The 25278-nt window shown below is 43.9% G+C and overlaps 2 protein-coding genes across 2 annotated transcripts; one reads left to right on the top strand and one right to left on the bottom strand.

The window, feature by feature from the left end:
• Positions 1 to 5203: 5203 nt before the first annotated feature.
• Positions 5204 to 25278, top strand: LOC144674516 (uncharacterized; the record flags this gene model as incomplete). The annotated part of the gene is given in 5 exon segments (XM_078535826.1): positions 5204 to 5469; positions 5471 to 5824; positions 12618 to 12755; positions 14289 to 14987; positions 22210 to 25278. Coding segments are annotated over 5 exon segments (2085 nt in total), but the record flags the coding sequence as incomplete, so codon positions are not given.
• LOC144674513 (uncharacterized) lies at positions 18085 to 20600 on the bottom strand. Its single transcript, XM_078535822.1, has 2 exons — positions 20520 to 20600; positions 18085 to 19496 (listed from the first exon to the last, which is right to left on the bottom strand). Exon 2 carries the CDS (start codon positions 19121 to 19123, stop codon positions 18335 to 18337), a length of 789 nt encoding a protein of 262 aa, XP_078391948.1. The 5' UTR covers positions 19124 to 19496; positions 20520 to 20600; the 3' UTR covers positions 18085 to 18334.

The raw sequence follows: 25278 nt of genomic DNA, 5'->3' as shown, positions 1-25278 counted from the left end.
GATTCCAATGTCAAAGGGAAACATTTGCCTTTTTCACCATAAGAAATATTATAAATCCTCCCACACTTGAAAACCCATCATATAGATGTGCATAAGACACATCACTAAACACAATCCATTTCATTTTTCTAACATCACCCAGAGATGGAATTTCAAACACACTGTTCCATTTTTAATGTTGTCAATGATTTGTTTTCCAGAATAATCCCTTCAACCTTGGGATCGTTCATTTTAGTGCTTAATTCCAAAATGTCAGAACTGACATCAAGCCTTGTTTGTTTGCCTAGCCAACTGAGTTGCCCAATTAGACTTCTGCATTCCTTTTTTTCAATTTCAGAAGCCGCGGTATCTTTCTGGGAGGCCCTACCATGACTAATTGCAACGGGATTGATGTTCTCTAAGTAGGATTGCTGATGTAAAAGGATATGTGATCCTTCCTGCCTGATTTCCAATCCAATGTACTTAAATGCAACAAAAGGCTGACTTCCAATTTTTAAACTCCGTTCTGAGCCCATTAATGGCAACTGTTTCAAATTCACTACTACTACCCCACACAAATCATCTAGATGCATCATAAAGATGCCTGCAAGTTCCCTCCATGGTACCAATAAAACATTGCCGGGCCTTCCAACCGAAGGCAGCCCAGCACTAACAAAACTGACCTCACTGAGAAATACCAAACTCTGGAGGCGTCATTTAAACTGTATACACATTTATTTAGCTTCTAGAGAATCCTTTCTGCGTTTGGCACCTCTTTTGGTGGACGGGGAAAAATTTCCCTTTGAAGTTGGTCTCCCTGCAAAAAAGCAGCTTTAATATCAATGGACTTGCATTCCCAAGCATTTGTAGCTAATAGAGCCAAAAGGATCTCCAACATAACTTTCCCTGCTGTCGGTGAATGTACTCGCGCACCCTGGTCACGCAGTTTTTCTTCAAACCCTCATACCACTGGTCTGGCTTTAGTTTTAGAAGTCCCATCAGGAAGCACCTTTTCCATGCATATCCGCCTATGAGACAGAGCTGGTTGTCCCCTATCTGGTATACCCCAAATTCTTTGCAACTCTGTAGTTCTTGCTGTTTGGCATCCTTTATTAATTTATAGTCTAATTTGTTTGAAACTAATAAGGCTTCTCAATCACATGGGCTTCTGCTCCTTGTTACCAGTCTGTGCTATATTCCTTGACCTTGTTAAGCTATACTCTCTATCCTGCCTTCTATCATGCTCCGGATGTTATGTTTGATCTCCCTCCCATTTATAGATGTTCATTCAACAGTTCGCGATCTCCTCCAAGAGGCATGTTCACTCCCAGGCCCACTGTCTGAACTGATACTGCATTTCCATGCCTTCTACTTTTGTACTTCATGTTTCCAATCCATAGGCCTTTATCTCATACATTTAACCAGTTTTAATATTTCCAGTGGCCTTCCCTGCTCTACCTACGACCATTGCATCCCACCATTGACTGGCTCCTTCTGGCAAGCATGTAACTTTAGTGCCAGCTTTTGACATTCATCCTCTGGGACAAATCGCTTCATCTTCTTTGTCCAAAGTACTGTCTCCATCTTCAGATACCCTGTCAACTTTATCTACCTGGTCCTCACAATCGTGCAACATATGGGTATGAGAAGCACATGGTTCCTCGTCCCTTCCTACACTTTCTGAACCCGCAAATTTGTAGTCTGTGCCAACTAACCTTGATGAGTGCACCCGAATAGTGTAGTTCCCATGTTGTAAATGATTGTTTTACCATCTTTACTGATAATCTTTCCTGGACCTTTCCTCTCATTAAGTCCTTCTCTCTTACAGTATACCATGTCTCCCCGATTGAAAATAGTTTCCGATGGTCATACATTGTGTCTTAGAGCTCGCCGGATTATTTCCGAAACTTCGGCTTTAAAGAACACTCTTCTACCCGTGTGCAGTGCATTTAGATGCTCAGATAAGGTAGAGCTAATCGTAGTTCCCTCCCAAGCTGGGGGCTGACCATTCAGGGCTGAAGGAATTTTTGGGTTTCTACCGAAAAACCAACTGATATGGACTATAGCCCCCAACCATCTGCAGTGAATTCTTGGCATGGACAGCCCATGCTAGAGCTGATGATAATTTACAGCTTGGTCTATCCACCAATATTTTACGAAGCATCTCATTTATTACTGCATGATTCCTTTCACACACTCCGTTACTAAAGGGGCTTTCAGCTGCGGCATTCATAACTATTATATTCATGTTTTTGTACATATCCACAAGCTCGTCACTAGCAAATTTCCCCCATTATTGGTGAGGAATTTTGCTGGTGGTCCCAATCCAGTCCCTATCCACTTCTCCATTATCTGATCCACAATTATTTTCTCTTCTTTACTGTATATGATTGTCGGCTGGCTAAACCTTGTTGCCAAATCTACGAAATATAAAACAAAAATGTTCTTTTCTTTATCCCATACCTTTAAATCTATTGTCAGAACTTCATTGAAATGCCCCGCTAAAGGTGGACTCACTATCAGCCGTGACAGTGTCCTTCTGTATTTCTTATGTATGCCACATCTATTGCTTATCTGCTCTGTAATTTTAGTGTACTCTCCATCCCTTAGCAAAATCTTTAACCTTTGCAAAGAAGGATGGACAAACTGCTGGTGCAATTTTAACACAATTTGCTTTTCATCTTCTAAATTCCTATCCCCTGACGCTAATAACACTCCTTTAATCTGCTTAATAGAAAAGTTAGGTTTCATTAAAGGAATACAGTAGTGTCCAGATTGCGTAAATCATAAATCCACAGGTTTTCCAAATGCAATGGGGGCAGGGAGGAGGCCGAGAGCAGAGGGTAATAGAATCCCATTCCACAGGCCCCACATTTACATGGTTTTTCCCTGTTGTGGGTGTCCTTGTGTCTCACTATGTTCAACAATCAGTTGAAGCCTCATATAAACGGTCTCTCCCCGTTGTAAATGGTGCAATGCTTTGTCAGGCTGTGTAACTAGCTGCAGCTCTTTCCAAAGTCATTGCACTGGAACACTCTCACTTGGGTGCGTTTGTCTCGATGCTTTGCCAGTCATACTGATGTTAGAAATATTTTCAAACAGACAAATATTTCTCCTTCCACATTCAATGGCTGATGATCATCTGGTCCTGATGAATCAATTAAGTCTATCTAGAGTCCATACCAACTCTGCAGAGGAATCCAGTCAGATCCATTCCTCCTTTATATCCTCCTCACCCTGCAAATTTATTTCCTTCAAGTGTTCATGGGATGTTTGATTTGATTTTCCCATCTGCAAGTCCTCCTTCTCCAATATGCTTGACAAGACGTTTACTAAAGCCATTACAGTACGTACACAATAGAAATTAGAAACTGATATTCCAGTTGACATAAAAAATCCTTTTCCCTCTCAAACTAGAATTCTCCTTCCTTGAAGGTGCTGATTCTCGGGTTCAGTTTCAGAGTCACAATTTGCCTCCCCAATATGTCACCCAGGTATCTAAATCTCTACGCCTAAAGTTAACTAACAATTTTGTTCAAGCGATGTCAAAATCAAATCCAGTGACTTCTACATGTACTTTGTGACAAGGTGGGGTCATTGCGCCCCTCACTCCCACTTTTCATGCCAGTCCCATGTGTTTGGAGACCGGGCTGTGGCTCAGTAATGGCAGCCATAACTCCCACAAGTCCCCGCTTCAGGGAAACCGGTCTATCCACCGCGCAGGCGGGACGGCCCGGGAGTGCGCATGGGCAATGAAGAGAGGGGGTACGCATGTGTGGAGAAAAGCGTTTCACGGTGGCCAACATTGGAACACGTCATGGGGTCAAAGTGTCTTCATGCGGGGATTGACCAATGGGAAGAATTGGAGGACCGGAAGGACTCTTGTCTTCCAGGCAATCAGAGCGCGGGCTTTGTGTCAATGAAGATTAAGTTTAACACAGACTAAAATTTCCTCATGTCCAAATCTGTGAGTAAAACACTTTCTTTTCTCCCCCTTTCCATTACTTTTCTCATTCTGGGTTTAAATTGTTGACTTGCAGGAACTGAAGGGAAAGGAAGCGAATCCAGTGAGGGTGCAGACTCTGGAAAGGTTGGCCTACTCTCTCTCACTCTTAAAGACATTGACATCGTTTGCTCACTCATCTTGGCACATTTGTTTGTCTGGCTAATGTTCACATTTAAAGGGGTCGTTTTCCCAGGGAATGGCTGATATTTAAGGGGACAGTAAATTAATATAGGACAGGTTTAAGTGAAGTGATGTTATGTGGTTCATATTAGACATATTATTTATGGTTTTCCAATTAAGTACATTTATTATTATTTCTAGTCTTGTAATATAGTACTGTAGCTATGTTATATATTTTCAGACAGTCGATATGACACAGAAGGAGTCCATTTGGCAACTAGAGTCCATACCAACTCTGCAGAGGAATCCAGTCAGATCCATTCCTCCTTTATATCCTCCTCACCCTGCAAATTTATTTCCTTCAAGTGCCCATCCAATTTTGAAATAATTGATCATCTCTGCTGCCACCATCCCCATAGGCTATAGGCTGCCTAAATAAAGTTCTTCCTCACATCCTGCGTGTATCTCTAATCAAGTAATACATTACTGTATATTACATGCATCTTTAGTCCAAAAAATATATTATATGTATTAGAATCAGTGAGCATGGACCCGTTGATCAGCATGAATTGTCACCTTCAGAAGAATTGGGGCGGTGTATATTAGGTACAGCAGAGTGAGAATGGAGGGAGAGTGTGTGGGATGGAGATTTACAGCTTTTGGGGAATGAGAGAGGAAAGAATGTTTCATAGAAACTAGAATTGTTTGTTTTGAATTTCTAACCAGTACTGACAGTGATGATTTTTGTAAACTCCTTTCACAGGATATCTGGAGGTGAGGATTTGCAGACTGAAATCTCAAAACAAACATCACACCATGATCTGACAGAGTCACTCGATTCATTGGGATGTGGATGTCATTGGCATTTGAATCTAGAAGGAGAAATGTTTATCTGTTCTGTTTGTGGAGAAGATTTCAAACATCAGTGTGACCGGGAAAGCACCAAAACATACACACACACACACCTGAGTGGGAGTGTTACAGTGAACTGACTGTGGAAAGAGCTTTAACCAGTTACACAGCCTGAAAAAACATCACAGCATTCAAACTGGGGAGAAACCGTAAATGTGTTCTGTTTGTAGATGAGTCTTCAACTGATTGTTGAACCTGGAAAGACAGAAGGACACCCACACCATGGAGAAAAGATGGAAGTGTCGGGGCTGTGGGAAGGGATTCCGTTGCCCGTCTGATCTGGAAACTCATCGACGCAGTCACACTGGGGAGAGGCCATTCACCTGCTTTGTGTGTGGGGAAGGATTCAGCAAGTCATCCACTCTGCAGTCACACCAGCGAGTTCACACTGGGGAGAGGCCATTCACCTGCTCCGAGTGTGGGAAGGGATTCACTCAGTCAACCAACCTGCTGACACAAGCGAGTTCACACCAGGGAGAGGCCGTTCACCTGCTCTGAGTGTGGGAAAGGATTCACTCAGTCATCCAACCTGCTAACTCACCAGCGAGTTCACACTGGGGAGAGGTCATTCATTTGCTCCAAGTGTGGGAAGGGATTCACCCAGTCATCCAACCCACTGACACATCAGCGAGTTCATACAGGGGAGAGGCCATTCACCTGCTGTGTGTGTGGGAAGGGATTTAATCGGTTATCCAGCCTGCAGGAACACCAGCGCGTTCACACTGGGGAGAGGCCATTCATCTGCCCTGTATGTGGGAAGGCATTCACTTGGTCCTCCCTTCTATTGAGACACCAGCGACTGCACCAGTGATTACAAGGGTTGATTCTGTTGTTATTGCTGCTGCGAATCACATCCAGGACTGAACCATGTTCATCCTCACAGCTGGACTGGCCGGTCTCATGACCTTGCTTCCAGTGGACTGATGCACTTTGAGACTTGTTGCGAATATCCAGTTTCATCTTTCATTTGGATCACAGAATGAAAGGGTGTTTGGAAGGAAAAAGAAATTCAGTTTGCCTTCCATTTTCTCCCAAAGCATAACTCATTGCCATGGAGATGGGCTGTGGGGGTTAGAATATTTTTTAAACATTTATCTGGATGTTTCTCACGGGGGACAATTACAGACTTGGTCTTGTGTAATTTACAGTTTACTTGGAATTCATGTGAGGGGAAAAAGAAGCTGGAAGATTTGCCTAGTTTGAAGCTAGAGGAAGAAATCTCCAGTGGTCCTCACCGTGAAAGGCAGTTGGCCTTGTGTCAGAGAGCAATCAGCTTGGAAAGAGATATGAAGAGGCTGTGGGAGCCGACTGGGAAAAAGCAGTTGGTCTATCCAAAGTGAGCTGAAGAAGGCAGTGGCATCCTCACAGAGAGGAAGAGCTCTGGATATCTAAATCCCAGACTGGGGAGAAATCAAAGTAAATTCCAGAGGGCTGTGGCATACCTTGGGTTGGCCCCAAAGAAAGTGAATGAAGCCTCAAGATTTCGTAAGGTAAGGGAACCATTGGGGAGGGAGTGGTGCTTTCTTCATTTATTCATTGAGATATATATACAACAAAGTTTGTTTTTGTGTAAAAGCATGAAATTTTGTGGTGTAGTTCTTTCAGTTAATCACTGGCTGTTTAGACTTATCTTTAAACATTAACAGTCCCTACCGGGATTGTAACATTCTAGTTTGTTGCCTGGCGAGAATAGTGACCAGAAACGGTCAGTGAGAATCTCCACAGAGAGCGAGGTAGCAGAAGCCAATCAGTGTCAGAAAGAGATGCCAGCATTTATTGTCCATCCTTAATTGCCCATGAGACGGTTGTGATGATCTTCCTTCTCCAACCGCTGCAGCCCACCTTGTCCAACTTATCTGTTGTGGTATGGTGCAGCTGAGTTTCTTTCTCAGCCATTTCCGAGGAAGGTTAAGAGTCAACCACATTGCTGTGGGTCCCGAGTCACATGTAGGCTAGACCAGGGAAGGACAGCAGATTTCCTGCCCTCCAGGGTATTGGTGAACCAGGTGTAAGAGAATTCCAAAGATTCACAAACCTTCTGAGTGAAAACATTTCTCCTCATCTCAGTCTGAAATGATCGGCCCCTTATCCTGAGTCTGTGCGCCTGTGTTGTAGATTCCTCAGCTAGGAGGCAACAACCTCTCAATGTCTACTGTTCATACCCTGACACTGGCTGCACATTGGCTCCGCCAATTGTCAATTGACCCTCTGGCATCAAAGTGAGGGAGCCACATTCATGATGAATAAGTCAAGGCTGGTTGACCTTGGCGGGCTTCCTGCTGCCCCCAGTTGATGCCGCTAAACCCTCCCCTTGTCACCAGGCTTCCTCCCAGCCGTGGGATCACCATGTGGAGCAGGAACACCGGCTTTGCTCCTTGTGGCACTGAAGCCCAGTTTGGTGCCCACCTGTCCCCCCTCCCACCCAGGCAGATACCAGGGACCTGACATTGACCTCCATGGGGCCTAAAGTCAGAAGCATTTTCAAAGTAAATGCCGATGCTCCTTTAAATTGATGCATTTGTCACTGAAAGAAAAATCCAGTAAAAATCTAATTGTAATTTAGTACAGTGGCTACGTTATATATTTCCAGTTGGAGAGTCGTTACGTCACAAGCAATCCACTCAGTAACTCGGGTCCATGCCGACTCTGTAGAACAATCCAGTCAGTTCCATTCCCTCTCTCTATCCCCGTTCCCCTACAAGTTTATTTCCTTCAAATGCCCATCCAATTTCACTTTGAAATCATTTACTGTCTCTGCTTCCACCACCCTCGTAGGCAGCGAGTTCCAGGTCATGACCACACGCTGAAAATCCCCCCATATCTCTATCTTATTGAGTAGTGTATACGACACACATTTTTAGTTCAGTATATGCATGTGTGTGTACATATATATATATGATATATATCACATTCCTCATACATGGTGAAGAATTCCTTCACCTTTGCCAAGACCATACAGGACTTGCACATCGATCGCAATGCCATGTCCATGTGCTTGTTCAACATTGCGAGCCTATTCACTAATACACCGTTCAGGGAAGCCATAGAGATTTGCACCAAGTCACTATGTCATGGCAATCTAACCCTCCACCATTGTCTGAATCTGCATTCATTGAACTTATGAACTCAATAACTCGCACAGTTGACATCTGATTTAATGACCACCATGCCTGCCCAAATGGATAGTGTTGACATGAAATCCCCCCCCAGGCCCAGCTATCACGAACATCTTTCTCAGTTTCCATGAGAAACACGTCTTTGATGGACTAACCCCTAACCTCCTGATTCTGCAGCTGCATCTAAGGTTTCCTTATATATCTTAATGGGTTCCAGCCGGTGCTCAAATTCCCCTTTGAAATGGAGCAGTCAAAGGAGCTCCCATTCCTCAATGTGGTGGTTGAAATACCTGCTAATGGGTTCTCTACTACCGTCTACTGCATGCCTGCCTTCACTGGTTAATATATGTGTTGCGATTCCTACATTTCCACGCACTATAAGATTGGCCTAATCAGCAATCTCGTAAACAAGGCCCTGAGCCATTTGCTCACCATGCAAGCTTGATGCCAAATAGGCTGCATCAAAGCTATCCTGCGGGTTAATGGCTACCATGACCAGACCAGGGGGTCGCTGTATAATCGCGCAAACTCATGAATGGGCCTAAGGCCTTGGGTCCTGAAAATGCCCAATCTACCTCAGATTATCCTGGAAGCATAAGGTGTCTCAAAAATTTAAGCAACACTGTTACTATGCAGTGGCAACATTAGTAATATTCTTCACTAACAGAATGCTGATGTGAAACCAAAAGGACATTCTGTCTACCACACAAATGAGTAACGTGGTATATGAATTTCAGTGCTGGGGTGTTGCCAGGTATGTAGCCCGTATGTCTCAATGACTGGCGGATCATATCAAGCAGCACATCTTTTTGGCTGTTCGCAACAGGCAAAGTACTGACTGTAGTTAACCAGACAGAGCTTGCAAAACTCAGAACATAGTGACTAACTGATGTGATTCTGCAATTGGACAACACTTACTAAACGATCCTGATTGTGCTAAGAATGAAACTAACAACCAATTTAAGATTATCAGTCAGACTCACAGTGTGGCTCACCAAGATTCAAACACCAGGCCCCATTTTTTTCAAACAGAAAGAACATGTCCATTCATTGCACCTTTTTCAACTGAACAGAAGCTTCAGGGACAGCCATTCCCTTGTTCATTCCCCAAGGCAATGAATTGACCAATCAGAGTCAACTTGTCTGGTTTGAATTTTTAAGAAAAGCTTGGCAGTTACTGTTCCCTGGTGCATTCTCCATGGCGACAGCTCTACCAATCACAGTCCACTTGCCAACCAATCAGCACCCCTTTTTCATACCCGTTGTTCCCTTTGAGATTTGGTATTCTTGTGGATCTGTCCTGATGAGGGCAAGATGAAAAGCTTCGACATCATGTCTCTTTTCTCGGCAATACTAAAGTTCTGTACTACCAAGTGACTACCTGTTGATATCATTAATGTAGTTAATATGTTCCAAAGGAGAGTCAAATTGGACTCGAAACGTTAACTCTGTTCCCCTTTCCACAGATGCTGCCAACCTGCAGAGTTTTTCCAGCACTTTGTTTTTATTTCAGATCTCCAACATCTGCAGTATTTTGCTTTTATATTAATCTGACCCTTAAGCGATTTAGTTATGGCAGTTAATAACATTTATTCAAGTACAGTGCTTACTTTGTTAATTTGTTAATAAAGTGGTGTTAATTCATTGATATTTGTCTGGACTTAATTTCATTACCTTTTTTTTTACTGACTGGGGTCTCCCTCTCTCTGTGCCTCGTGTTTCCCTCAGCACACTAACTGGGCTATCCATCAAATCTTGGGACGTGCATGCTTCATACAAACAGTGAGACAGTGAGCAGGTTATTGCTGAGTAAGTGCTGCCTGATAGCATTGTTGATGAACCTTCCACTATTTTATGGCACAGTTCTAAAGAGTGAGCAGGGACAGAGGCTCCTGCGGGTCCATGTGCATTGATGGTGGAAATGGAAACAAGAAGTGATTTCAAAAGGAAACTGGATGGGCACTTGTGGGAAATAAACTCACAGGGCTACGGTGACAGAATGGGCAATGGGACTGACTAGTTTGCCGTAGAGTCAGCACCATGGATTCGATGGGCCAAAAAGACCTCCTTCTCGGTCCTACTGAATCTGTGATCTAAAGAGCAGAATTTCAGCTGCTCCAGTCTCTCCAACTGACTGGAGTCCTTCATCCCCAGTGCCATTCAGATAAATCCTCTCTCCAGCCTCTCAGAGAGCTGCACATCTTTCCTAAAGAGTGGGGCCCGTATACGGGGTTCCGGTCTACAGAAATAGAATTGAAAAGCAGGGAGGTTATGTTGAGCTTGTCTAGAACCATGGTTAGACTACACTGGGATTAATGTCAACATTAGTGATCTCCATTTATGAAAAGGAAATAGAAGCACTGGATAAGGGGCAACAAAGATTCGCAAGAATAATCCCAGAACTGAGCATTTAACCCTCAGGAAAGGAGGGGGCTGTTTTTCTCCAGAAAAGAGAAGACTGAAGGGTGACCTGATGGAAATCTTTAAGATTATGAAGGGGTTCAATAATTCAACAGGGATTTCATGAGAAACCTCTTTACCCAGTGAGTGGTGAGAATGTGGAACTCACCACCACAGCGAGTGGTTGAGGTGAACAGCATGAATACATTTAAGGGGAAGCTAGATACATATATGAGGGAGAAAGGAATAGAAGGATATGCTGATGGGGGGAGATGAAGAAGGGTGGGTGGAGGCTCATGTGGAGCATAAATACTGACATAGAGCAATTGAACCAACTGGCCTGGCCCTGTGCTATAGACTCAATGGAACAGAAACAAATGTATTTATTTTAGATCTACCTGTAGTGGTAGGAAGAACACTATTTACTATCCAGGATAAAATAAATGTCCTTCATCAGCTTTTGTGGATTATTTCAGTGGAAATGTGCCCTCTCAGGTTCAAAGAGCGTCTGCCCACTGGAAGCAAAGTCATGAGACCGGCTAGTCCAGCAGAAAGAAACCCTCTGACCCTCCCACTTCACCAACTGTCAGAATGAACATGGTTCAGTCCTGGGTGTGATTAACAGCAGCAGAATCCAACTCCTGTCATCACTTGTGAGCTCACTGGTGTCTCAGCAAGGTTGGATGACTGAGTGAATACCTTTCCACACTTGGAGCAGGTGAACAGTCTCTCCCTGGTGTGAACTCGGTGGTATGCCAGTACAGAGGATGAAACACCAAATCTCCTCCCACAGGCAAGGCAGGTGAATGGCCTTTCCCCGGTGTGAACTTGCTGGTGTCTCAGCAGGTGAGATGACTGAGTGAAGCCCATCCCACACACAGGTGAACAACATCTCCCCAGTGTGAACCTGCTGGTGTGTCAGCAGATGGGATGCCTGAATGAATCCCTTCCTACAAAGGGAGCAGGTGAACAGCCTCACCCCAGTGTGAATTCGCTGGTGTGTCAGCAGGGTGGATGAATTACTGAATCTGTTCCCACACTCAGGGCAGGTGAACGGTCTCCCTCCTGTGTGAACTCACTGGCGTGTCAGCAGTTGGGACGAATTACTGAACCCTTTCCCACACACAGAGCAGGTGAATGGCCTCTCCCCAGTGTCAATGTGATTCCAGTGCAGGCAGGGAAGGCAATCCCTTCCAACAGTCTATTCCATGGTTTCTCCATGGTGCGGTTGTCCTTGTGTCTCTCGAGGGTTGATGATCGGTTGAAGCCTCATCCACATACAGAACACGTGTACAGTTTCTCCCTGCTGTGAATGGTGTGATGTGTTTTCAGGCTATGTAACTGGTTAAAGGTCTTTCCACAGTCAGTGCATGGGAACACTCTCACTCGGGTGTGTAGTCACACTGATGTTTAAAACCTTCTGATGCAGACAGACCAGAAAACAGTTTTCCTCCTAGATTCAAAACTGATGAAATTCATAGGCCAATGATATTCAGGTCCTGATGAATCGAGTGATTCTGTCAGATGTTGACGTGACCTTTCATTTCAGATTTCTGTCTGCAATCTGTCCTGCAAAATGAGTTCGCAAAAGTCATCATTGTCAGCATAGGATAGAAATTCAGAACAGACAATTTTAGATTCCATGGAAAACTTTTTCCTCTCTTATTCCCCAAAAGCTCTAAATCTCCACCTCACACACTCTCCATTCTCACTCTGCTGTGCCTGTTATACACCCTCCCAATTCTCCTGAAGGTGGTGATTCATGCCGATAGATCCATGTCGACTGCTTCTTGTATTGGACCTTAAAATTTTCATACAATGAAAAAAAGGTTCCACAAAATCACCAGCATTTCCCCCCTCAGCATATTTGGCACTAATTCCAGTTACAGATTCCCACAACTCTCTGTACTTCCCAGGGAGGGTGAAGAAAGTGATTTACTCACAGATGTCGGTCAGAGGAGGAAGTTTTAGTGTTTGCGAAGCTAAAAAGAAATGTTGTTCTGTTTAAAATCAAACTACATGACTCGGAAGAAAATAAAGCGAAGACACTTCACAAAGTCCCCTCCCCTCCCCTATTCCTGCAGCTGGCAACCCAGCGCGCAGGCGCAGAAAGCACTGCTGACCCGAGCTGCCCGGAGCAGGCGCAGTGCGGCTGCCGCCAGCGGTTACGCTCGATCTCTTTTTGGATCAGGCAGCCGCCGTAGACAGTGTGTGGGGGAAAGGTCAGTTCGCCGAGCGGCTTCTCAGTCTGTGCGGAGCCGTCAGCCGGTTACCTGGAAACCTTGTCTCGAGAAGGGGGAGGGGGGACAAAGGGTGGGGGCAGGGCTCCCGTGTCCGCGCGCCTGGCCTGCAAGATTGGAACCCGAGGACGTCAACGCGGAGCAGAGTGATTCCCATTGGCTGGTACAGGTAGGGTTCGATTGTGGACGTAACAATGCGGAAGTTGAACAATGAGCTTCAGGCTAAAACTTCTGTGCAACATCTGTGAGGAAATCAATGTATTTATTGTATGTCTATTTATTTTCTAATTCTGGTCTTAAATTGTTGACTTGCAGGAACTAAAAGGAAAAGAGTTAGTCCAGGGAGGGTGCAGTCTAGAAAGGTTGGCGCAATCTCTACTCTCAAAGACATTGACATCCTTTGCTCTCTCAGCTTGACACATTTATTTGTCTGGCTAAAAGAATGGTCTCTTTCCTGATGTACAGAATTAAAGGGATGGTTTCCCCAGAAGGCTGACATTTAAGAGGACATAGTAAGGTAGGACATGTCTTGTGTATAGATAGCGTACGTCTAGTGTCATATATTACATTCTAGATATTGTTGGTTCTCTAATAAAGTACATTATTTATTTCCAATTTTATAATGTAGCACTGTATATGTCCAGCTATCGACTCATTATAGCATAGAAGGAGTCCATTTAAGGGACAGTAAATTAATATCAGACAGAGATATGTCTAGTGCTGTTATATGGTACATATTATTTATGATTCTCTAATTAGGTACATTCAGTTAATTTCTAGTCTTGTATTACAGAAATGTAGTTACATTATATATTTCCAATCACAGAGACATTACGGTACAAAAGGGTGTCCATTCAGCAACTCAAGTCCATGCCGACTCTCTGCAAAGCAATCCAATCAGTCCCATTTCCCCTCTATATCCCCGTTCCTCTGCAATTTTATTTCCTTCAAATCAATTTCATACATCCATCCAATTTCATTTTGAAATTATTGATCATCTTTTCTCCCAGTACCCTCTGCGGCAGTGAGTTGCTGTATGTCTGTGTTCGGGACAGGAAGCAGTGAGAATGGACCTGCTGATCAGCATGAATTGGCACCTTCAGAAAAATTGGGAGGATGTTTATTAGGTCCAGCAGAGTGACAATGGAGGCAGGGTGTGTGGGACAGAAATTTACAACTCTTAGGGGAATGAGAGAAGAAAGAATGTTCCATTGGTTCTGAATTTCTATCCTGTACTGACTGATGGCTTTTGTAAACTTCTTTTACAGGATATTTGAAGGGGTGGAATTACGGATGGGAAACTCAAATGAAGTATCACGTTAAGATCTGATACAGCAACTTGATTCATCAAAATCTGAATATCATCAGTCTTTGATTCCATAAGAGAAAGGTTTGTCTGTTCTGTCTGCATCCATAATTTTTAAAAATTAGTATGACTGGAAAAGCACTGAGAGACACACACACACCCAAGTGAGAGTGTTCCAGTAAACTGACTGTGGAAAGAGCCTTAACCAGTTCCACAGCCTGTTTGCACCATTTACACTGGGGAGAGACCATATACATGTTTTGTGTGTGGACGAGGCTTCAGCTGACAGTCAAACTAGAGAGAAACAAGGACACTTGCATCATGGAGAAACCGTGGAAATGTGTGGACTGTGTGAAGGCATTCAGATCTCCATCTTTGCTGGAGATTCATCGACGCACACACACTGGGGAGAGGCCGTTCACCTGCTCTGAGTGTGGGAAGGGATTCAGCGATTCATCCAATCTGCTGGCACACCAGCGGGTTCACACTGGGGAGAGGCCGTTCACCTGCTGTGTGTGTGGGAATGGATTCAGTCAACTATCCAACCTGTTGCGACATCAGCGAGTTCACACTGGGGAGAGGCCATTCACCTGCTCCCAGTGTAGGAAGGGATTCACTCGGTTATCCAGCCTGCAGACGCACCAGCGAGTTCACACTGGGGAGAGGCCATTCACCTGCTCCATCTGTGGGCAGGGATTCAGTGATTCATCCACCCTGCGGCAGCACCAACAACTGCACAGTGGGGAGAGGCCGTTCACCTGCTCTGAGTGTGGGATGGGATTCACTCAGTTATCCAGGCTGCTCAGACACCAGCCAGTTCATACTGGGGAGAGACCGTTCACCTGCTCCGTGTGTGGGAAGGGGTTCACTCGGTTATCCAGCATGCTCAGACACCAGCGAGTTCACAAGTGATCACAGTCATTGGATTCTGTTGTTATTCACATCCAGTGGAAAGGTAGACTGTATGAGAATGAAGATAGCTCTAACTATTGTGGAAAGGATAGTAGAAATTAAAAATAAAGATACTCCCCAGTGTGGTAAAGAGATTGTGTAGAGGATGGAAATGAGTCAAAAAGACTGATATGTTTTCACAGTCATAGAGTTGGACATTTGAAATCAGATTATTGGAGATTAAAAAGTAAACCAGTGGCATTGGTAAAAGTGGCTGGTGTTTCTCCAGAGAAAGTTGCACCAAAAGGGGAAGCTTGTGAGAAATCAATACCTTCTAATGTATTTACCATGGGTGAAAATAGAGATTTGAGGGATTATGAAGGATTTATGTTTGAAGAGGAAGTCACTCCATTTTTGTCCAAGAAAGAACCTGGAAAGATTGTTATCCTTAGAGACACTGGCTCATCTCAGAGCTTATTGTTAACAAAAGATTTAGACTTTTCTTCAAGATGTTCACTGAACAAAAATGTATTGGTTCGGGGTGTTGATGGGGAGTGTGTGCCTATCCCATTGTGTAAAGTCAGTTTAAACTATGCTTTCATAGAAGGTCTGTTATTGTTGGTGTTATTGATTATGTATGTAGATTTTATATTGGGGAATGATATAGGCTCCTCTGACAGCACCTTCCAAACCCACGACCACTACCATTTAGAAGGACAAGGTCAGCAGACACATGGGAACACCACCACCTGGAAGTTCCCCTCCAAGTCACCACCATCCTGACTTGGAAATATATCGCCGTTCCTTCACTGTCGCTGGGTCAAAATCCTGGAACTTCCTTCCTAACAGCACTGTGGGTGTACCTACACCACATGGACTGCAGCAGTTCAAGAAGGCAGCTCACCACCACCTTCTCAAGGGCAACTAGGGATGGGCAATAAATGCTGGCCCAGCCAGCGAAGCCCACATCCCATGAATAAAAAAAAAATAATAGGTGATATTGTTTTTCCACTTTCTGGGACCGTGTTCACAGTTCAGAAGATGTTCCTGTGAGTAAAAAAAAACCCTAGCCTATTCGTGACCCGGTTAAGCTACAAACTGATACAAAATAAAGATATTGATGTGTCCACCCTAGTCACGGACAGTGCAGAGTCAGGAAAAGTGCCTGAAACATCTCAAGATAAAAGCCCACTTCAGAAGGAACTAAGATCTCAAAGATACCCTAAAGGGTTAATGACACCGAACACTGAATTATATGTAGCTGCCTGTGCTGAGACAGAACAAGATATAACAGCAGCAGGAGTTCAGGCAAAGGGACAGTTCACAGAAAAAACACTTCAAACTCCAAAATGATTGGAATGAAATAGTTTGTGAGTGACGTGGGAGACTCAAAATGTTTGAAAAAAGAATTGAAAGTCCAGAATGAAGAAGCTGTCAACATCACTGGAAAAAAATTAAATTAAGCTCGATCTGAATGAGATTAGGTGAACCGAAAGGATAATAAATTGTTCAAAGACCAGACCACACAGGAGTATCAAACACTTTTGCTTGAACATAAAAAGCATTTTGTGATGAGAGATGTATATTTTTGTGATGATGTTTTCTGTGTAGAAAGCTGTGGGTGTGTGTGGAAGGTTAATTAAGCAAGGGGGAGGTTACTAGAGAAAGGTTGTCTGAGGTCTAAGAGATGAAAGGTTAAAGGTGTTAGGTTTGTGCATGTGGTGCAGAGGTTATGGTGGGTTTGAGTTACAAGTAAATAGGTTGGTTCTGAAATTTGCGTTGTGATATCAGTGGGAAATGGGTTTTTCAGCTTTGAATTTCAAAAAGGGAGTTCAGAAGTAACAGGGGACATTTACATCTAACAGAGATTCCATGAGTAAATAGGGGAAGGCATATTAAATTTTATTGACCCAAAAGTAGAGGCAAAACAGAAAACATGAAATATTTTTATATTTGGAGAAGTTGAATTTCAAAGAGGTGTTTCAGGACAATGGAACCTGAGATGAACACCCAGTGTTAAGCCAGAAGTCTTTGTTTTAGGAAACAGTTTATTTCTGAACCTCCTTTTGGAATTCCATATCAGAGTGGAAGTGCCTGAGAATCCGTGAGGTACACCTTTGGTAAAGTGAGAATAATTCCTTGACATGGGTAATGTTTACTGGGTTTTTATGGTCAAAATCTGTCAGGGGTTGCTGCCAAAAAGGTAGTGCAGTTGTCTACTTTTGACAAAGCATGTTTTTGAGGGTTGTTCTGGAAGGCTGTTTTAACTTTTATCTTGTGTGCTTAAGCTTTCCTTTTTAATAAATCCTTTAATTAAAAAAATTCTAAAGCTATGACTGGAGTTCTGTGCTTTTGAGGTCAGTTGCTCTTCCTCCTTGTTTTCGCAAAAAAAGTTTATTATCAGCAAGACAGACTTCACTCAGGAGTCTGGCTTGCTCAGCAATAACATCAGCTGTGGTCATAACATTTTGAGTGACATTCTTAAAATGGCGAAAGAAGATTTTTTACCAGTGACCTACACAGCAGATTAGCTTGGAAGCATTGGAAAAATAACAAGGAACTGAGCAGCCACAATCAAGAGATGATAAATGAAAGTTTAACCTCTGAGAATAGCTGGAACTGAGGAGAATTCTCCAGAGCACTGTGACATACTTGATGTGCCTTATGAGAGAATCATGGGGAAACTAAGATGTAAACCTGAGGGCACAACATATGTAGTTATAAACCATATTAAGTTATTAGTACTTGCTTTGTTTAGTTCTTTTATGTACAATAAAGTTTGTTTTGGTAAAAAAAAACAAGTGAAATCTTGTTGTGTAGCTTTATTGGTTAAAACAAGGTGTTTGGCTTTCTTTTGAGAGTAGTGACAATGCCAAGACCGTACCTTGTTTCCTCCTTGGTTGAGACGTAATCTGTGTCCACTTCATTCTTCCACTGGTCGTATGGCTCAGACTCCGAGAGCATTCGTGGGTAATCAGACCCTAACAATTTCCACTTGCTTTCAGCCATTTCTCACAAAAGATGCTAGGATTGTAGGACTCTGTGTGAAATCTTATTTTCCTTGAGTTTCAAACCTTCACCATTTGACAAACATTCTCTGTTAACATATTATAGTACTGACAGCCTTATGGTAAAAGAAGAAACTGCAGCCAATCTTTACTTGGTATAGATTTATTCACAGAGTGAAACATTACAGGTATAGGCCTCCTGACTCCACTCTATGTCAGTAAGTGTCTCTTATATGGGCTTATGTAACCATCCAATCAATGCCCTTCACCTGTAGATACTTAACCTCAATTGATACAATTAACACCAACGGTCAGAGCATCTAAAAGGCTCTAATTGGTGTGACTGCCATGGTGTCTCAGCAGCTCGGATGAATGAGTGAATTCCTTCCCACAAACTGAGCAGGTGAACAAATCTCTCCATTGTGAACTCGCTGGTGCCTCAGCAGGTTGGATGAATCACTGAATCCTTTCCCACGCACGGAGCAGGTGAACGGCTTCTCTCCACTGTGAACTCGCTGATGTCTCTGCAGGTTGGATGAATCGCCGAATCCCTTCCCACAGTCAGAACAGGTGAACGGCTTCTCCCTGGTGTGAACTCGCTGATGTCTCAGTAAATCATGTGACATTCTAAAGCTCTTTGTGCAGTGACAGCAGCTGAACAGTCTCTCCTCAGTGTGAATTCCTACCTGATGGTCCACCAGCACATAATGTGTAAAGCAGTTCCCACAGTCAGAGCATTGAACAGGTTTCTCATTGGTCTGAGTACCTTGGTGCCCCAGCGGACTGGGCTGACTGAATCCCTTCCCACACATGGAGCTGGTGAATCGCCTCTGCCTGGTGAGAATACGTTGGTGTGTAAGCAGGAGGGATGAGTGAGTGAATCCCTTCCCACACTCAGAGCAGGTGAACAGCCCCTCACCAGTGTGAAATCGCTCATGCTTCCGCAGGGCAGATGACCGTGTGAATCCCTTCCCACACTCAGAGCAGGTGAATGGTCTCTCCCCAGTGTGAACTCGCTGATGTCTCTGCACGGTGGATGAATCAATGAATCCCTTTCCACACACGGAGCAGATGAACGGCCTCTCCCCGCTGTGGCTGCGCTGATGAGTTTCCAGTTCACAGCGGGGCACGGAATCCCTTCCCATAGTCCCCACATTTCCATGGTTTCTCCATGGTGTGGGGGTCCTTGTGTCTCTCCAAGTTCTACAGTCAGTTGAAGCCTCATCCACACACACAACACGTGTCTGGTTTTTCCCTGCTGTGAATGTTTTTCAGCTCTGTAACTGGTTAAAGCTCCTTTCATAGTCAGTGCAGTGGCACACATTCACGAGGGTGTGTGCATCTCAGTGCTTTTCAAGTTAGATTAATGTTTAAAACCTTTTGAAACAGGCAGACATTTCTCCTTCTAAATTCATAGGCTGATGTCATTCACGTCCCAATGCGTTGGGTAACTTTGTCAAATCTTGACGTGATGTTTGGTTTGATATTTCTGTCTGTAAATCCTCCTCTTCTAATATCCTGTAAAAGGAGTTTACAAAAGTGATCACTGTCAGTAAAGGATAGAAATTCAGAATAGACAATTCTAATTTCTATGGAACATTCTTTCCTCCCTCAATCCCCAAAAGCTGTAAACCTCAGTCCCACACTCTCCCACTATCCTCACTCTGCTGTACCGAAAACACACCCTCCCAATTCTCCTGAAGGTTCTGATTCATGCTGATCGACAAATCCATGCTCACTGCTTCCTGTACTGGACACAGAGACCTGAAAATCTTCATGCAGGCTGTCAGCCTAATATAAATATGTTTATGTTACTAGACTAAAAATGAATATAATGTACAGTCCCGTATCACTTGGTTAGATGTGGAGGGGGCAATGTGCGGAAAAGCTCCATTTATGCAGTGAGTGGTCATGACCTGGTGGAAGTGAAGACAATCAATGATTCAAAATGAAATTGGATGTGCACTTGAAAAAATGAACTTGCCGGGGAACCAAGATATAAAAGGGGAATGGGGCTGACTGGATTGCTATACAGGGAGTCGGCATGGACTTGAGTTGTCAAATAGAATCCTTCTGTGCCGCAATGACTATGTGACTGGAAATATATAATGTAGCTACAGTACTATATTAGAAGATTAAAAATAACAAAATGTGTTATAGAACCATAAATATTATACCTAATATGTAACATATAACAACACTAGACATATCTTTGTTGTTATGATTCCCATGGAGACCGATAACCTTAAAATAAACACATTCCCAGACAAACCCAATGGAATAAACCGAAGGACAAGGTTTCACTTTTTAAATTTTTACTGTAACAATCAAACTAAAATCAACACAAATGAAACATGCATTAACAGACAAACAGGATTTGAACAGACAGGATAAATTTGACTTTAAACAGTTTATACAATAAAAAACAGGTTCCACAAAATCACCAGCATTTCCCCCCTCAGCATATTTGGCACTAATTCCAGTTACAGAGTCCCACAACTCTCTGTATTTCCCAGGGGGGAAATAAAGTGTTTTACTCACAGATGTTGGACAGAGGAGGAAGGTTTAGTGTCTGTGTGAAGTTAATAACAAACGCTGTGCTGTTTAAAATCAAACTCAGAAATAAATGAAGGGAAGACATTTTGTAAACTCCCCCCCAGCGCGCAGACGCAGACGCAGAAAGCGCTGCTGACCCGAGCTGTCCGGAGCAGGCGCAGTGCGGCTGCCGCCAGCGGTCACTCTCGATCTATTTTTGGACCCAGCCAACCGCCGTAGACAGTGGGGGGAGGGGGAATTCGCCGTGCGGCTTCTCGTTCTGGCCGGGGCCGTCAGCTGGTTACCCGGAAACCTTGGCTCGAGGAGGTGCAGGGGGAGCGGGAACAATGGGTAGGGGTGGGACTCCCGTGTCCGCGCGCCTGGCCTGCAGACTGCAACCCGAAGACGTCACCGCGGGGCAGAGTGATTCCCATTGGCTGATTCAGGCAAGGTTCCATGGTGGACGTCACAATGCGTCGTTGGACAATGAGCTTCGGACTAAAACGTCCTCCTCTGGGTAACATCTGTGGGGAAATCAATGTTTCCTCATTTCTATTTATTTTCTAATTCTGGGCTTAAATTGTTGAATTGCGGGAATTGAGGGAAGGAGGTGAATCCAGGCAGGGTGGAGACTCTAGAAAGGTTGCCCCAGGACTCAGTAAAAAGGGTGGTTTGTCCAGGTAATGGCTGGTATTTAACGTGACAGTACAGTAATATGAGAAAATGCTGAGCTGGTTAAACCTTAACTCAATGGAGTTCAGAAGAATGAGAGGTGATTTTATTGAAACAAATAGGATCCTGAGGCTGTTTGACAGGGTAGATGCTTGGAGAATGCTTCACCTCGCAGGGGATTCTAGAATTAGGGGTCACAGTATAAAAATAAGTGTTCTCTCATTTAAGGTGGGGAGGAATTTCTTCTCTCAGGGGGCATTACTCTTTGGAATTCTCTTCCACAGGGAGTACTGCAGGCTGGGTCATTGAACACATTCAAAGCTGAGTTGGACACATTTTTGACCGACAAGGGAGTCAGCATTATGGGGACAGGCAGGAATGTGCAGTTAAGGCCACATCAGATCAAGTAGGATCTTATTGAATGGTGGAGCAGGCTTGATGGGATGAATGGCCTTCTCCTTATCCATTTCTTATAATCTCTCCAGGAAAGGAAGCAGTGAGCATGGATCTGTTCAGGAGAATTGCGACGGTGAATATTTGGCACAGCAGAATGAGAATGGAGCGATTGTGTGTGGGATAGAGATTTACAGGTGTGAGGGAACAAGAGATGAAAGAATGTGCCGTAGTAACGAGAATTGCCTGTTCTGAATTTCTCACCTTTACTGACAGTGATGACTTTTCTAAACTCCTTTTACAGGATATTAGAAGGGGAGGATTTGTAGTCAGAAATCTCAAACCAAACATCACGTCAAGATCTGACGGAGTCACTCAATTCATCGGGACCTGAATATCATCAGCCTTTGAATCTAATGGAGAAATGTTTGTCTGTTCTGATTGCTTCATAAGGTCTTAAAGTTCAATGTGACTGGAAAAGCATCAAGATGCACACGCCCACGTGAGAGTGTTCTCGTGCACTGACTGTGGAAACAATATTAACCATTTACACAGCTTGACAAAAACATCAGACCATTCACAGCATGGAGAGACTGTACACGTGTTCTGTTTGTGGATGAGTCCTCAACTGATCGTCGAACCTGGAGAGTCACAAGGACACCCACACCATGGAGAAACGGTGGAAATGTGGGGACTGTGGGAAGGGATTCCAGTCCCCTTCTGCACTCGAAATTCATCGACGCATTCACACCGGGGAGAGGCCATTCACGTGCTTTCTGTGTGGGAAGGGATTCGCTCGGTCATCCAACCTGCTGACACACCAGCGAGTTCACACAGGGGAGAGGACATTCACTTGCTGTGTGTGTGGGAAGGGATTCACTCGGTCATCCAACCTGCTGACACACCAGCGAGTTCACACCGGGGAGAGGCCATTCACCTGCTCTGAGTGTGGGAAGGGATTCGCTCATTTTTCCGCCCTGCAGACACACCAGCGAATCCACACTGGGGAGAGGCCATTCACCTGCTCTGTGTGTGGGAAAGGATTCACTCAGTTATCTAGCCTGCTGAGACACCAGCGAGTTCACACTGAGGAGAGACCATTCACCTGCTCTGCTTGTGGGAAGGAGTTCAGTAATTCATACAACTTGTTGACACACCAGCGAGTTCACACTGGGGAGAGGCCGTTCACGTGTTCTGACTGTGGGAAAGGATTCACTCAGTTAGCCAACCTGTTGAGACACCAGCGAGTTCACAAGTGATTACAGGGGCTGGATTCTGCTGTTATTGCTACTGGTATAAGCTACTAGTTCGACCTCAGCTGGAGTATTGTGTACAGTTCTGGGCACCATACTATAGGAAGGATGTGAATGGATTAGAGACAGTGCAGAAGAGGTTTACGGGAATGGCTCCAGGGATCAGAAATTTCAGTTATGAGGATAGGTTGGAGAGGTTGGAACTGTTCTCCTTGGAGTAGGGAAGGCTAAGAGGAGAGTCGATAGAGGTGTCCAAAATTATGAGGGGGCTGGACAGAGCACATGGGGAGAAACTGTTCCCACTCAAAGAAGGGTCAAGAATGAGGGGGCAAAGATTTAAAGTGAGTTGCAAAAGAAGCAAATGTGATGTGAGAGAAAAACCTTTTCACGCAGCGAGTGGTTTGAGTCTGGAATGGACAGCCTGGGAGTGTGATGGAGGCAGGTTCAATCGAGGCATTCAAGAGGACATTGGATGATTATTTGAATGGAAAAAATGTGCAAGGATACGGGAAAAAGGCAGGTCAATGGCACTAAGTCATAATGTTCATTCGGAGAGCCAGTGCAAACTGGATGGGCCGAGTGGCCTCTTATGCCATAACAATTCTGTGATTCTGTTAACCACATCCAGGACTGAACAATGTTCATTCTGACAGTTGGTGAAGTGGGAGGGTCAGAGGGTTTCTTTCTGCTGGACTGGCTGGTCTCTCAACTTTGCTTCCAGTGGGCTGATGCTCTTTGAGCCTGGGAGTGCATATTTCCACTGAAATGATCCACAAAAGCTGATGAAGAAAATTTATTTTATCCAGGATAATAAATCGTGTTTTTCCTACCACGACAGGTAGATCTAAAATATATACATTTGTCTCTGTTCCATGGAGTCTATAGCACAGGCCAGGCAAGTCAGCACAATTGGTCTATGTCAGTACTTATGCTCCACATGGGCTTCTACCCACCCTCTTCATCTTCTCCATCAGCATATCCTTCTATTCCTGTCTCCCTCATGTATGTATCTAGCTTCCTCTTCAATGTATTCATGTTATTCAGCTCAACCACTCGCTGCGGTAGTGAGTTCCACTTTCTCACCACTTGCTGGGTAAGGAGGTTTCTCATGAAATCCCTATTGGATTATTGAACCCCTTCATAATCTTAAGGACTTCCATCAGGTCACCCTTCAGCCTTCTCTTTTCTAGAGAAAAGTCCCCCAGCCTTTCCTGAGGGTTAAATGCTCTCAGTTCTAGTATTATTCTTGTGAGTTTTTATTGCCCCTTCTCCAGTGCCTCTATTTCCTTCTTCTAAATGGAAATCACAAATATTGACACTACTCCCAGTGCAGTCTAACATGGTCCTAAACAAGTTGACCTCCCTAGTATCTAGTGAACTAGCATCTTATACCAGTAGCATAACCTCCCTGCTTCTCAATTCTGTCCCTCTAGAAAGGAACCCTATATATGGGCCAACATTTAAGGAAAGATGTGAAATTCTTTGAGAGGCTGGAAACAGGATTTACAAGATGACAGACTTCAGTTAGTTGGAGAGACTGGAGCAGCTGAAATTCCTCTCTTTATGTCATAGAATCATTAAGATAAGGAATGGGACCATTCAGCCAATCAATTGCATGACAGCTGTCCAGAGTAAACTGGTCAGTCCTATTGTCCCATTCCATCCCCACATGCCTGTAGGTTTATTTCCCACAAGTGCCCACCCAATTTCCTTTCAAAATCACTCCATCATCTCTGCTTCTATCACTCTCATTGGAAGCAGATTCCAGGTCTTTGCCACTCACTTTAAATGGCTACAAGACTCAGAGAGCAGAGATGGAGCACATTAGGCCCATCGTGCTCATGCTGGCTCTTTGAAAAACTACCCAATTAATTCAGTCGCCCTGCAGTTTACTTTTGCTTTCAAAAATCTGTCCAGTTCCCTTTTAAAAGATCGAGCTGAATCTGCTTCTCGCAAAGTTTTCAGGGAGTGAATTCTAAATCACAACAACTTACTGTTCTAAAACAAATAATTTAGGATATAGTGTGTTTGAAGTTTCACATAGCATTCGAGATGGTATCAAAGACGTGATTATTACACAAAATTAAGGCTCAATCTTTATCAATGGTTTTGAGGAAGAGATTGAAATATATCCAAGTTTGTGGACAATCAGAAAAAAATGCATTTCTGTAGCACCTCTCAGGACCACAGGACTCCCTAAAGCGTTTTACAGCCAATGCAGCAGTTTTGAAGTGTAGTCAATGGTATAATGTAGGAAACTGTAGGCAGGTCTGCGTAATGAAATTCAGTTTTAAAAATCAATCGCTTTCATAATATATTCACTGTTATAAGTAACAAGGTCAAGGAAGCCATCTTAACCTCTACAAGGATTGTTGCCTTTTCACATTCTGCAACTTCACTTTATTGACTATATGTTCATTTTGTATTAAAGCCCATCATAAAACATA

This window comes from Cetorhinus maximus, unplaced genomic scaffold, assembly GCF_964194155.1.
Source record: "Cetorhinus maximus unplaced genomic scaffold, sCetMax3.hap1.1 HAP1_SCAFFOLD_681, whole genome shotgun sequence".
Lineage (NCBI taxonomy): Eukaryota > Metazoa > Chordata > Chondrichthyes > Lamniformes > Cetorhinidae > Cetorhinus > Cetorhinus maximus.
The sequence above is the reverse complement of the archived record's forward strand: the minus strand, read 5'-3'. Positions and strand labels throughout refer to the sequence as shown.

What these genes read in the sequence shown, in the direction of transcription:
- LOC144674513 (XM_078535822.1), bottom strand. Translation starts at nt 19,123, where the DNA reads ATGGGAAGGGATTCCGTGCCCCGCTGTGAACTGGAAACTCATCAGCGC.